General features: G+C 26.6%; 3 protein-coding genes and 1 pseudogene across 4 annotated transcripts; 3 read left to right on the top strand and 1 right to left on the bottom strand.

The window, feature by feature from the left end:
• The first annotated feature begins 238 nt into the window (after positions 1-238).
• On the top strand, positions 239-2,914 carry LOC122850327 (annotated as a pseudogene).
• A 231-nt stretch (positions 2,915-3,145) lies between these two features.
• Positions 3,146-4,442, bottom strand: LOC122850328 (nuclear transcription factor Y subunit B-4-like). The gene is made up of 2 exons (XM_044149488.1): positions 4,173-4,442; positions 3,146-4,098 (listed from the first exon to the last, which is right to left on the bottom strand). The coding sequence occupies exons 1-2, from the start codon at positions 4,276-4,278 to the stop codon at positions 3,560-3,562; spliced, it is 645 nt and encodes a 214-aa protein (XP_044005423.1). The 5' UTR covers positions 4,279-4,442; the 3' UTR covers positions 3,146-3,559.
• Positions 4,443-4,610: 168 nt separating this feature from the next.
• Positions 4,611-8,844, top strand: LOC122850325 (kelch-like protein diablo). 2 transcript variants are annotated; one of them, XM_044149485.1, is made up of 4 exons: positions 4,611-5,032; positions 5,301-5,783; positions 5,857-7,213; positions 7,284-8,844. In XM_044149485.1, the coding sequence occupies exons 2-4, from the start codon at positions 5,470-5,472 to the stop codon at positions 7,473-7,475; spliced, it is 1,863 nt and encodes a 620-aa protein (XP_044005420.1). In that variant the 5' UTR covers positions 4,611-5,032; positions 5,301-5,469; the 3' UTR covers positions 7,476-8,844. The 2 variants fall into 2 exon arrangements, with proteins under 2 accessions (XP_044005420.1, XP_044005421.1); XM_044149486.1 differs by having other exon boundaries at positions 5,482-5,783; positions 7,284-8,835.
• On the top strand, positions 7,869-10,823 carry LOC122850326 (protein hu-li tai shao-like). Its single transcript, XM_044149487.1, has 3 exons — positions 7,869-9,430; positions 9,521-9,646; positions 9,719-10,823. Exons 1-3 carry the CDS (start codon positions 9,119-9,121, stop codon positions 10,775-10,777), a joined length of 1,497 nt encoding a protein of 498 aa, XP_044005422.1. The 5' UTR covers positions 7,869-9,118; the 3' UTR covers positions 10,778-10,823.
• The last annotated feature ends 2,736 nt before the right edge of the window (positions 10,824-13,559 follow it).

Genomic DNA, 13,559 nt, shown 5'->3' with positions numbered 1-13,559 from the left:
TAAAATTAATAGAATAACAATTATATTAATAATGGAAAAAAATAATAATAGCAAATAATCATACAAAAATTATTTAATAAAAAAAAAAAATATATATTTAAAAAAAAAAAAAATTTTATGCAGAAAATTATTAATTATAATTTAATTTTGCAGTGAGCCTCCGGTGAGTCGCCTGGGGCGTTAAAGCGGGAAGAAAATTATATAAAAAAAAAAAAAAAATAATTATTAATAAAAATAATACTATTAATCAAGAAGTAAAACAAGAAAAAAATAAAAGGTCATCAAGGACATTAAAAGTATCATCCAGTTAAATTGAAGAAGTTTTAAATAAAAAAAAATATAAAAAAATGTATGCAGCAGCAGGTGGTGCAAGTATCGCTAAGCGACGTGAACAAAAACGTTTACAATTAAAGCAACTTGGTGGTGCATCATCAGCAGCAGCAGCAAAAAAAACTGGATCTGGATCTGGATTACAGCATCAAAATAGATTTTCACGATCTCATTTAGCACAATTACATCCACCAGCACCAACTGGAGCTTTTCATTCGTCACATGATCATCATCATCATCAGCATCAACATCAACATCAACAACAGCAACAGCAACAACATAAAAATAAGCAACGAAGTCATAGTTTTCATCATTTACATCAACACAAAAGAAAACGTCCAGATAAAATAATAACAAATTCAAATCATCTTGTTCCACCAGTATCACCAATACAATTTCCAATATCACCACCACCATTATCACTTGAATCACAAAATTCACAATCTTTACAATTAAAAACATCTAATTTTCCATTTCCACCACCGTCATTTCTTGATCTAAGAGTTGCATCACCAACAGCATCAGAATTACAGGTTTGTATTAATATATTTAAATATATATTTTAAAATAACAATTAAATATCATTGATTGATAAAAAAAATTACAGCAAAATCGAAAAAATAATTAACTTGTTTTTTTTTTTCTACAAAATATTTGCTATTAATTTTTTTTATTTATTATTAATTAATTAGTTAATTTAAACAATAGGGCTTTAGAGAATGATAAAATATTTTTTAAAAATTTAGAAAATTAGTTCTTCTAAATAATGATAGGTATTGGGTTTAATATCTCTATTAGGCATATTATATAAATTAAAAATTTAAATATTCTTTCCACTGTGAATCACTTTATCAGTAGATTATCTATTTGCCTATAATTTCAAACCCTTAATGCACTGCACTTGAAGGCACGTTGTACAAAAAAAAAAAAAAAAATATAAAAAATCATCTTTTTTTTTTTATTGAATTAAATAACAATAAAAAAAAATTTAAATAAACAAATTCACAAGCACAATAATTGGCTGTCTGGTGGAAAAAAAAAAAAAAAAAAAATTAAATTATTAATTAAATAATTGAAAATAAAAATATACTTAAATTAAAAAAAAAAAATTATTAGCAGTTTGTGTTTGGTGTTGATGAAGAAGAAGACAAACAACATTAAATAATTGTGATGATAAATATAAACAAATGTGTTGTTAATAATAAATGAAATTTAATTTAAAAAAAACGTTAAATTTTCTTTTATTATATTAATTGATATATAAAATAAAAGAAAATAATAATTTTAAAACGTTAAAAAGCAAATGAATGAGCGGAATGCAGGCGGCATTATTAATTAGGAGAGAAAAAAAACGTGTTAGGGGTGGTAAAACGGTGAATTTTAGAGAATTGCCATCAAATTTGGCTACAAGACTAATACCACCATTGCCACGTTATCCCCCCAGGTCATACATTCATGGGGTGAGTAATAATAAAAAAATTAAAAAAAGGGGTTCATCATAAATTAACAAAAACAAATGACAAATTAAAAAACCATATATAACTTGACATCAACAATTAATGCAAAATAAATTATAATTTAATTTAAAAAAAAAGAAATTTTTCAATTAAATAATAATGTAATTTATTTTGTTGTAAAATAATTACAGTGTGGCGGTGGCCAGGGACCAGGGAAAGCGGCATGGCAAAATTGTAGCAGACCTTCACCGCTTCCCTTGTCTCCGGCATCACCTCAAAGTTCCCGTGATGGATATAAAACAAAACAATGTGAAGCACACAGACGTTGGATGAAACGTAACAGGGTAGTTAATATTTTTTATCAACAAATATAATATTAATATTTAAATAAATTTAAAAAAAAAAGATTTTTTCTATTTCACATATTTGTCAGATACGTGATGCAAGTTATTGTTATGGTAGCAGTGATGAAGATGAAGAAGCAAGTAGTAATTTTACAAATCGTAGAAGAGGTGAAGTTAATGCTGCTGTTAATACTGTTTTATATGCTGGACGTATGTTGTTAATTATAAATTTATTAAATCATTTTTTTATAATAAAAAATTAATTGTGCTTTTATATTAACAGTTGGAACAACAGCACTTGGACTTGTAATATCATTTGTTGGAACTGGTGAAAAAGGATTTTAAGTCCAGAATTACGTCTTGTTGGACCAACACTTGTTTGTGCTGGTTTATTATGTTGTTTATTACGTGTATTACTTTGTTTATGTTTATGTCGTTGTTGTGTAGATTGTCGATGGACACCATGTCGTGTTGTTATTGTTGATAAAGATAAAGTTAAAAATATTGATGAACATAATAGCTCATCAAAAACAACAACGACATTATTACCAAAATCAACACAACAAATTATGACATCAACAGCTATTAAAACAATTAAAGAAACAACTAGCTGTAATAAAATACCAATTAATTTGGCAATACCATCATCTTCATCATCATCATCAACAACAAATAAAAATAAATCAACAAAGGGACATGAATTACTATTGTCACCTTCACAATTACCAGAGTGATAAATTATTCATCATTATTTATTAATTTATTTTTAATTATTTATCTTTATTTATTTATTTATTTATTATGTACGACACAATGTCGATAAAAAAAAAAAAAATTAACTACTGCCGGTTTTCGAAATTATTAATTTTTGTTTTAATTTTTTTTTCATTGTTCTTTAAAATTAAAACTTGTTGATTATCAAAAATAATAATAATGAATAATTGGTAAATAATATAAATTTTAAAAATATATATATATATAAAACAGTGTAATAATAATTTAAAAAAAAAAAAAAAAAAAAAATTATAAAATAGTTTATTGGTGCTTGGATGATATTACAATAAAGGCTCGTCTAATTTTTCCTTTGTATGTATGACCAAATTATTTGAAACCTGTGAAAAAAAATAAAAATAGAAACAAAATGAAAAAAAATAAAAATTTAATTGATAAATTATTAATTATGCCTTGGAGCATAAAAATAAATAAAAGGAAAATTTAAATTAAATAATTTGGAAATGTTTTTTTAAATAATTAATTTGTAATTTTCAGGTATTAAAAAAAAGAACAAAAAAAAAAAAACAGACTATCGTTTAATTATAATTAATTAATTATAGACTTAATAAAAAACAAAAAAAAAAAGAAAATTGATTTTAAATTATTATTCGAGACAAAAAATGAATGACAATAGGTCATTTGAAATTTCAATGATCAGGATAATTGAAATTGCATCTGATCACCAGTTGAATAACTATAAATAACTGGTGTATCTGAAGTTGATGCATTATTTGCTGTTGATATTGTATATAATTGTTCTTCATAAATTGGATTTGTTGTATCTGTTTTAATTCCATTACCAGTTTGTCCAACAGCAATTGGATTGTCACCTTTTGTTGCTTCTCTGTATTTTTGTAAATAAACTTTAAGTGGTTCAACATAATTATCAAAACCAAGTGTTGTCATTGCAAATAATATATCTTCACCATTAATTGTTTTACGTTTTTCCATATGACAACGATCACTTGCTTCAGATGTTATAAATGATATAAATTCAGAAACACATTCTTGTACACATTCACGTGCATCTTTAGCTATTTTACCAGAATCTGGTATTGCACGTTTCATTATTTTAGCAACATTTGCTATTGGTAAAAAACGATCTTGTTCACGTAATGTTGAACCACCATGTCCACCAGAATGTAATGGATCACTACCACCATGATTTGAATCATCGGTATTTTCTGGATCATCTATTTTTCAATCAAACAATTTTCAATTTTCATTGCTCAATTTATATTATTTATTAAAAAACACAATTATTTACCTTCTAAATCATCTGAATGAACACCAATATAATTATTTGATACACCAGATGCTTGAAAAAAATTACCCTGAGGTACATCATCACCACTTTCACCACTATTTTCCATTTTTAAATATTATTTTTATTATTATTGATCAATAAAACATTCGTATTAACAAACTACTGGATTTTTATATTTAAATTTTATTGTTTTTATTTATTTTAACAATAAAACAATTGTTGACACAATAATTGGATTAATAACCTTATATTTTATCTGTTTGTTGTGTCAATTTTTTTTTATTTTTTTTTGACACTTAAACAGGTTTCTGTATTATCAACAATAAACATGGCGGATGTAATTCGATTCGATATTTCGATTAGTCGATTTGTCAATCAGTTAATGTCAGATTGTCAGTTAATGCAAAAAAAAAAATAATAATAAAAAAATATGTGTACACTAACAACAATAATAATTGTCAAAATGACATATCTTGAATGTTTTGTTCATCTCTAGTTAATAAATTAATTTTTTTACGTGCAACCAAGCATAAGGATTTCTCCATTTTGTGTTCATCTTATGAAGTGTGTATATAGCTAAAAATATAAATAAACAACCTTGTAGAATAAAAAAAAATATATTAATAAAACAAAAACAACAATAAAGAAAAAAGAAAAAAAAAAACACAGCAACTTGATCGGAGCTGAATATTATTATACAATTTTTATTTTTAGGCAAAAATAATAATTAAATAATGTTTTATAAACAAATAAACAATTAATAAATAAACAACAGCAATAATAATTAAAATAACAACAACGTTAATAAAATTTTAAAGGTGCCTAAATTTTTTTCCTACTGGTATAAAAAATCATTAAAGGTAAATGTTTATTTATAACAATTTCATCTAATTTAACTAATTAATCTAATCAGTACATAGATAATTAATAAAAAATTAATAAACAAATAAATAAGCTAATATTTTATAATTTTTTTTAAATATTTTAAATTACTCCATAATTAAAAGTCAAAAATAAAATTAGAAAAAAAATTCAATTGATACACCTGGTGCTCAATAAATTGCAAATTTAATTTTTATATTTCAAATATACCATTAATGATAATTTAATGATAATTTTATAAATCAGTCACAGGTTAGCTGAAATAATCAACAGGCAAGAAAGAACCCAAAAAAAAAAAACATTTGTTTTGTTTTTGTTTTTTGTTAAAAAAAAAAAGGAATAATTGTATGAATTATTAATGAATGAAAAAAAAAAAAAGATTGGTGAATTATTGAAAAATAAGTAGTCCTGGTGAATGGTGTTGCAGATAGACTCGGTGTGGGGTTGGGCGTCACCCCCGCTGCGCCTTCAGCTAGCTGGGGGGAGCCGAGGAGCCTCGGGTAGCACTGCTGCCCAAGCATCCTCAAATACGAGGATGGGTGAAATGGTTGAACGAGCACCATCACCGGCACGCTTAAGTCATACATCCGAGAAGCATCCTCGTGCAACCCTCACTGAATTAAATGTACTGAGACGTCATCGTGAACTTTGTGATGTTGTACTTAATGTTGGAACAAGAAAAATATTTGCACATCGTGTTATTCTATCAGCATGTAGTCCATATTTTAGGTAATGAATCATCATATTGTAATTGACCAATAAGATGATATTAATTAATCTTAAATTTTGTTAATTTTTTTAGAGCAATGTTTACTGGTGAACTTGCTGAATCACGTCAAACAGAAGTTACAATACGTGATATTGATGAAATAGCAATGGAACTGTTGATTGATTTTTGTTATACATCACATATTATTGTTGAAGAAGCTAATGTACAAACATTATTACCAGCTGCATGTTTACTACAACTTGCTGAAATACAAGATATATGCTGTGAATTTTTAAAACGCCAACTTGATCCATCAAATTGTTTGGGTATACGTGCATTTGCTGATACACATTCATGTCGTGAATTATTACGTATTGCTGATAAATTTACACAACATAATTTTCAAGAAGTTATGGAAAGTGAAGAATTTTTATTATTACCAGTTGGACAACTTGTTGATATAATATCATCTGATGAATTAAATGTTAGAACAGAAGAACAGGTGTTTAGTTCAGTTATGAATTGGGTTAAATATAATGTTAGTGAAAGACGTCAAAATTTATCACAAGTATTACAACATGTACGTTTGCCATTATTATCACCAAAATTTTTAGTTGGTACTGTTGGTTCTGATTTACTTGTTAGATCAGATGATGCATGTCGTGATTTAGTTGATGAAGCTAAAAATTATTTATTGCTACCTCAAGAAAGACCATTAATGCAAGGACCAAGAACAAGACCACGTAAACCAACAAGAAGAGGTGAAGTATTATTTGCTGTTGGTGGTTGGTGTTCTGGTGATGCAATAGCATCTGTTGAACGTTTTGATCCAAATACGGCTGATTGGAAAATGGTTGCACCAATGAGTAAAAGAAGATGTGGTGTTGGTGTTGCTGTATTAAATGATTTATTATATGCTGTTGGTGGACATGATGGACAAAGTTATTTAAATAGTATTGAAAGATATGATCCACAAACAAATCAATGGTCATGTGATGTTGCACCAACAACATCATGTCGTACAAGTGTTGGTGTTGCTGTACTTGATGGTTTTTTATATGCTGTTGGTGGACAAGATGGTGTACAGTGTTTAAATCATGTTGAAAGATATGATCCAAAAGAGAATAAATGGTCAAAAGTATCACCAATGACAACAAGAAGACTTGGTGTTGCTGTTGCTGTACTTGGTGGTTATTTATATGCTATTGGTGGTTCTGATGGACAATCACCATTAAATACAGTTGAAAGATATGATCCAAGACAAAATAAATGGTCACAAGTATCACCAATGTCAACAAGAAGAAAACATTTAGGCTGTGCTGTATTTAATAATCTTATTTATGCTGTTGGTGGTAGAGATGATTGTATGGAATTATCAAGTGCTGAGCGTTACAATCCACATACAAATACATGGAGTCCAATTGTTGCAATGACATCAAGAAGAAGTGGGGTAAATAAAACAATCAAACAATCATTTACACAATTTTATCATATATTTATATATTTTTTTGATTATTAAGGTTGGTCTTGCTGTTGTTAATGGACAATTATATGCTGTTGGTGGTTTTGATGGTACTGCATATTTAAAAACAATTGAAGTTTATGATCCTGAACAAAATCAATGGAGATTATGTGGTTGTATGAATTATAGAAGACTTGGTGGTGGTGTTGGTGTAATGAGGGCACCACAAACTGAAAACTATATTTGGTAGCTCAGGCCCCCCTCTTCAGCTTCAGCTGCATTAACATTATTAACAACAACACCTGCTGTTACACCAGTAACACCAGTTACACCACCTTCACCACCACCATTACCAATATCTGGTCATAATTCTGTATCAAATAATACCAGAAAAAGATATCGACGCTCTATGAGCATTATATGATAAATTTTATTTATTTATTTTTATTAATATTGTTAATTTTTAGTTGACGAATCTCTAGCTAATGAATTTATATTTTTTTTTTTTTTTAAATCGTAATTAGCATTTATTTCACTGCCAACTTTTTTATTGTTATTTTTTTTTTAATTTAAAGGTCATTTTGACAAGTAGCTTCTTGTCATTTTGTATTAATTACAAGTTGGTTTATTATTTTTTAAATTCAGTCTTAAAATAATTTAAGTAACAAACGAAAATTATGAAAAAAAAATAGTTAAACTTTGTCATTTACATTTATTAAATTAAAAAACAATAGCTTTTTTTTTTTCACTAATTAGTTGATAGTTTTTTTTAAAAGTTTCTTTCGAAATAAAATAATTATCGAGTTTTCCATAATTAATTAGACTTGAATATGAAAAAAATTAATTTTTTCAAAAGTGAAATCTGCTACCAGTGTAAAAAATTATATTGCGAAACCAAATAAAAATTTAAATAAATGATTATTTTATTAATAAAAATACGCCAAAAAGTAACTTTTTTTTTTTTTAATATTGCATTAAATTATTGATTATGAAAAATGTAAATTAATGTTTGTTTGCTTTTGCTGTCAGTAGATAAAATAAATTGAAAATTTAATTTAAAAAAATACAAATAAAAAAGTTATTTAACTTAAAAAATGATTACACTGTGGAAAGTACATGAAAATAAAAGAAAAATAATAAATTATTTAATAAATAAACTAAATTAATTTATCAATTTTTTTTTTTCTATAAATAATGTAAAATTTTAAATATCAAATTGGCAAATTCAAAGCCACACAAATCGTCACAATTTAAACTAAATAATAACAAAAAAAAAAATTTATTTATATAAAAAAATTATTAACTTATTATTTATTAATTCTTCCATTATTATTTTTTAAAAATTATTATTATTTAATATTGATAATAAATAATTTTGAATGATGAGAAAATTTGTGTGCTTCTTGATGAAATATTTACTATTTTTCGTCGCTAATTAACAGCTAATAATTAATAATAGATAAATAATTATTTTTATTTTTATTTTTTGTTTAAATAAAAGATTATTTTTAATTATGTATGTATATACGTAAATTGATTGGAGTCATGTGAATAAATGAAAAACAAAAAAAAAATGTTAAAAAGAAGGAAAAAATAATATATTGTTAAATTAAAAAAAATATTGTTTAAATATATTAATTTTTTTTTAATTAAGAAACCCGATAGAAGACAGGATTATTTTTAATTTTCATTTGATTTTTATATTAATTTATTTCTCCGTTGTTGATCGATCGCCGGAGAAATTACTCCGTTTTTATTGAGCTCACTGCGCATGCTTGTGTCAAATTACATCTGTCATTCATTCGTGAATGTTTGTTTACTATTTACAACGAGTGTTTACTACCTCGTGTTTATTGTTTTGATTATTTTTATTTATTTATTTACATCTTAAGGATGTCTCTTACTTATGAAAAAATGCTGAGTGAAAAAGGTAGACCGTTGCTTGTTGTTAGAGGTCTAAAATTTGGATGGCACAAAAAATTAGCAAATAATTTGCAACGTTGGGTTTGTACACAGCGTAATTGTAGATGTTATCTTAAATTAAATTCTCAAAATGTTATAGTTGAAAGTAATATATCTCATAATCATGTGATAGATAAAAAAAAATTAGAAAGAGAAAAATTAAATAACTCATTAAAACGAAAAGTTGATGAAGATCCAACAGTTTATCCTTCGAAACTTCAACCTACTGGAGAGTTTTTCCAGGTAAATGTAGATGAGATTTTTTCTGTTTTATTTTAACAACAAATATTTTGTAATTAAAATAATAATGGCAATGTGATTTTATATTTAAAGGTTTTGTTAACAGAAGAAAAAGACACAAGCCAACATGAACTTGCTAAGTCTCATGCCAATGGGCTGATGAACGGTATAACAGAAGAAGAAGAAAAGAGTAAAAAAAGACCAGCTGATATTGATGCAGTGAGTTTAGAAAATAAATAAATTAATAAAGCTGTGTATATTTAATAATTAATGTGTTTCATTTAATTTTAGAATATGCATGAAACAGACAGAGAGAAGGAAGTATTAAAAATGACTGAAATAGAACCTAGTCCTGAAGCTGAAAAAGATGATAGTGGTTGTGTTGATTTATTACAACAAAAATCAGATATGTTGGGTGGACAAGGAGCACGTTTTAATTCAAATATATTTAAAAATTTAAATTGTGTGGTGCCTATTAATGATATTAGAGGTGGTGATGTTACTGGTTATTTACCTGGTGAAAAACAATTACGTTGTAAATTAGCAGCAGTATTTAGATTACTTGATCTTTATGGATGGACACAGGGTGTTGGTGGACAAATATCAGCACGTTTAAATCAAGATCAAGAACATTTTTTGGTAAATCCATATGGTCTTTTGTATCATGAAATAACAGCATCAAGTCTTGTTAAAGTTAATATGCAAGGTGAAGTTGTTGATCAAGGAACAACAAATTTTGGTATACATTTGAGTGAATTTCAGTTGCATTCAACAATACATGCTGCACGTCCAGATATAACATGTATTATACACATAACAACACCAACAGTAACAGCAGTGTCTTCCTTGAAATGTGGCCTCTTACCAATTGGTAATGAAAGTATTGTTATTGGTGATGTATCAACACATCATCAATTTATTGGTGATGCTATTGAGCCTGAAGAACGTGAAAAAATAACACGTAATTTAGGTCCAATAAATAAAGTTATGTTATTAACAAATCGTGGTGCATTATGTTGTGGTGAAACAATTGAAGAAGCATTTTATAATGTTTATAATACTGTTGTAGCATGTAAAACACAACTTAAATTAATGCCAGTGGGTATTGATAATTTAACACTTATTAATGATGAAAATAAAAAAATAATATATGATGCATCACGTAAATCACCAGCATCAATTAAAAAATTAAAAAAACGTTGGCATATTGGTGGTACTGAATTTGAGGCACTTATGAGACTGCTTGATAATGCTGGTTTTCGTACTGGTTATTCATATAGAAATCAACTTATTGAAAGTAAACCATCAAGAGCTAAAAATAATGCTGAAATACCATCAACTGTAGGATAATTATATTTTAGTGTTGTGGAATTTTGTAGAAGCATAATTTCACGAAATTTTTACTTAGCAATATATTTTTTAAATAAAAAAATTGAGACCCTTTTGGGTAAAAAAAAACGTAGACTTATGGTCTGTCCTTATCATTAGTTTGTATCAATCAAAAAAAAAAAAAAAACTGTTGTAAATATATTACATAAAATATTTATTAGTTTTATTATTTTAATTGCCAGGTACTTTTTTGGCATCTTCTTCCTCTTCTTCTTGTGTAAAAAAAAAAAAGTTATTTTCTTCAAAATATTTAAAGCTTTTTAAATAATTTATTAATCCAACATTATTATTTACAGACAAAATAATAACAAAATGATGGTTAACGTAGAGAATGTTAAAGTAGAATATATTTTGTTGCTATTTCTTTTTCATGTTCAGTCATTTCCCATGGCTCACAAACCTCCTGTTGAAAAATATAATCGTCTAAATAACAAAAAAACTGAATGCTTATTTTTTTTACGACAAAAAAGTCATATAAAAATAAATAAATAATGCTCTTCTCGCTTTTTCTAAAATCATGATTATTATTTTTGTTGTATAATAATGTCTTATCGATAACCAATTTTTCTCTGAGAATGTTAATCGTATTATTGTAAATAAATTTATTTAAATAGATAAATAAATAGCTTTTTATTAATTTAAAAAAATAGCTTTTCATTAATTTAAAAAAATAAAAAGCTATAGGAAAAATGGTAGCTAAGGAAAGGAAGTTGCCTACATGTTAATTTCTTTGGCTTAATTAATTCTTTGTAAATTAAGATGTGGCAACTTCTTATCCTTAGCTACCATTTTTCCTATAGCTTTTTATTTTTTTAAATTAATTAAAAGCTATAGGAAAAATGGTAGCTAAGGAAAGGAAGTTGCCTACATGTTAATTTCTTTGGCATGGTTGGTTAAAATATTACATGGTTAGCTAAAACAATGCGTGTTGCTAAAAAATTTTTCGTAAAATAAAAAAAAAAAAGTTTAATTACTTTTTTGTATTATTGATTATATTATTAATTGATATTACTAATTAGTAATAAATTAATATTATTAAATTTTTTTTCTATTATATTTCTTTTTTCATATGTACAATTAGGTTTCAAAATACACATTATTATTCAATCAAATCATTGTTAATTATTGTTTTCAATTTAATTGGTACTTAACCCTGGTGAAAATATTTCTGAGAATTTTTCTGAATTTCTCCGTGATTACTCCGAATTTCTCCCAAATTGACCCATGCGGACCCATTACAAAAATACCCTGGTGAAAATTATTTCTCCGATTTTCTTCGATTTTACTTCGTTTTTCTCCGATTTTTGAAAATCTGAAAAAAATCGGAGAAAATCGGAGAAATAATTTTTACCAGGGTATAAACAATTTTATTTTGATTAAATAATAATGTCTCATTAGAAATCTTAGTTATATCTATTACTCCTCTTATTTCTCTATAGATAACAATAATTAAAAACAATTATAAATAAAAAAAAAAAATATAATGTAAAAAAAAAATAGGTGGTGTAGTAACAATTAAAATTTAATTTATTTAAAATTTTATTTTAATTTATTCAAAAATTTCATTAAGAATCTTAGTTATATCTAAATGACAGATAAAATCAAGCTCAGAATTATGCCTCCTAGTCCACAGCACAAAGTTATGTTTAATAGATTTATGTTCAATTTTTTTGCAGCTGACATAGGCTTTGCTTGCAGTTTTGGGAAGCGCCTTGCTCCACGTGCCTTGCTCCGTGGTGGATTGCCCAATTCTTTGAGAACTAATTGTTCTCCATTTTCTTTGTTTCGAAACAAAGAAAATGGAGAACAATTAGTTCTCAAAGAATTGGGAGATCTCCAGTCCTATAGGACTAAACTAAAAATCATGCCTCCTATTCCAGTGCACAATGATAGATTTTTTTTTTTTTAATTAATTTAAAAAAATAAAAAGCTATAGGAAAAATGGTAGCTATAAGGAAAGGAAGTTGCCTACATGTTAATTTCTTTGGCTTAATTAATTCTTTGTAAATTAACATGTGGCAATTTCCTTTCCTTAGCTACCATTTTTCCTATAGCTTTTTATTAATTTAAATGAGCGATACACCAAAAGATGCATTGGCATCGTAAAGTCATCCGCAAAATCATTAGTTCTCAAAGAATTGAGCAATCCACCACGGAGCAAGGCACGTGGAGCAAGGCGCTTCCCAAAACTCCAAGCAAAGTCAAAGTCAGCTGCAGAAAAATTTAACTTTGTGCTTTGGAGTAGGAGGCATGGTTCTCAGCTTAGTTTTATCTGTAATTTATCAGGACATTTCAGATTTACCAGACGATGCATGGTCAGTTGAAATATTCACTAAAATAATGCGAGTTATTGAACGTGTATTCATTAAATAGAAAAAAAAAAAGTTTAATTACTTACTTTCTATTATATTTCTTTTTTCATATGTACAATTAGGTTTCGAAATACACATTATTATTCAATCAAATCATTGTTAATTATTGTTTTCAATTTAATTGGTACTTAACCCTGGTGAAAATATTTCTGAGAATTTTTCTGAATTTCTCCGTGATTACTCCGAATTTCTCCCAAATTGACCCATGCGGAGAAATGAGTCGAAAAAATTTCTCCTCGTCGTTGATTTCGGAAGAATTTCTCCGCGGTAAAATTATTTTTTTAACATGTTTCTCCGCGTATTCTCATCGTGGAGAAATATTTCCGAACATTTTTTCACCCAAGTCGATTCGGAGAAAATGCTGAAAAAAA

This window comes from Aphidius gifuensis, linkage group LG2 (assembly GCF_014905175.1).
Source record: "Aphidius gifuensis isolate YNYX2018 linkage group LG2, ASM1490517v1, whole genome shotgun sequence".
NCBI classification, from domain to species: domain Eukaryota; kingdom Metazoa; phylum Arthropoda; class Insecta; order Hymenoptera; family Braconidae; genus Aphidius; species Aphidius gifuensis.
The sequence above is the reverse complement of the archived record's forward strand: the minus strand, read 5'-3'. Positions and strand labels throughout refer to the sequence as shown.

Excerpts from the sequence above, each read along its gene's own strand:
- LOC122850328 (XM_044149488.1), bottom strand. The coding sequence starts at position 4,278 with ATGGAAAATAGTGGTGAAAGTGGTGATGATGTACCTCAGGGTAATTTT. Across the intron at positions 4,099-4,172 it reads TCATTCAGATGATTTAGAAG|ATGATCCAGAAAATACCGAT; the intron begins GTAAATAATTGT and ends ATTGAAAAATAG.
- LOC122850325 (XM_044149485.1), top strand. The coding sequence starts at position 5,470 with ATGGTGTTGCAGATAGACTCGGTGTGGGGTTGGGCGTCACCCCCGCTG. Across the intron at positions 5,784-5,856 it reads GCATGTAGTCCATATTTTAG|AGCAATGTTTACTGGTGAAC; the intron begins GTAATGAATCAT and ends TAATTTTTTTAG. Across the intron at positions 7,214-7,283 it reads TGACATCAAGAAGAAGTGGG|GTTGGTCTTGCTGTTGTTAA; the intron begins GTAAATAAAACA and ends TTGATTATTAAG.
- LOC122850326 (XM_044149487.1), top strand. The coding sequence starts at position 9,119 with ATGTCTCTTACTTATGAAAAAATGCTGAGTGAAAAAGGTAGACCGTTG. Across the intron at positions 9,431-9,520 it reads CTACTGGAGAGTTTTTCCAG|GTTTTGTTAACAGAAGAAAA; the intron begins GTAAATGTAGAT and ends TTATATTTAAAG. Across the intron at positions 9,647-9,718 it reads GACCAGCTGATATTGATGCA|AATATGCATGAAACAGACAG; the intron begins GTGAGTTTAGAA and ends ATTTAATTTTAG.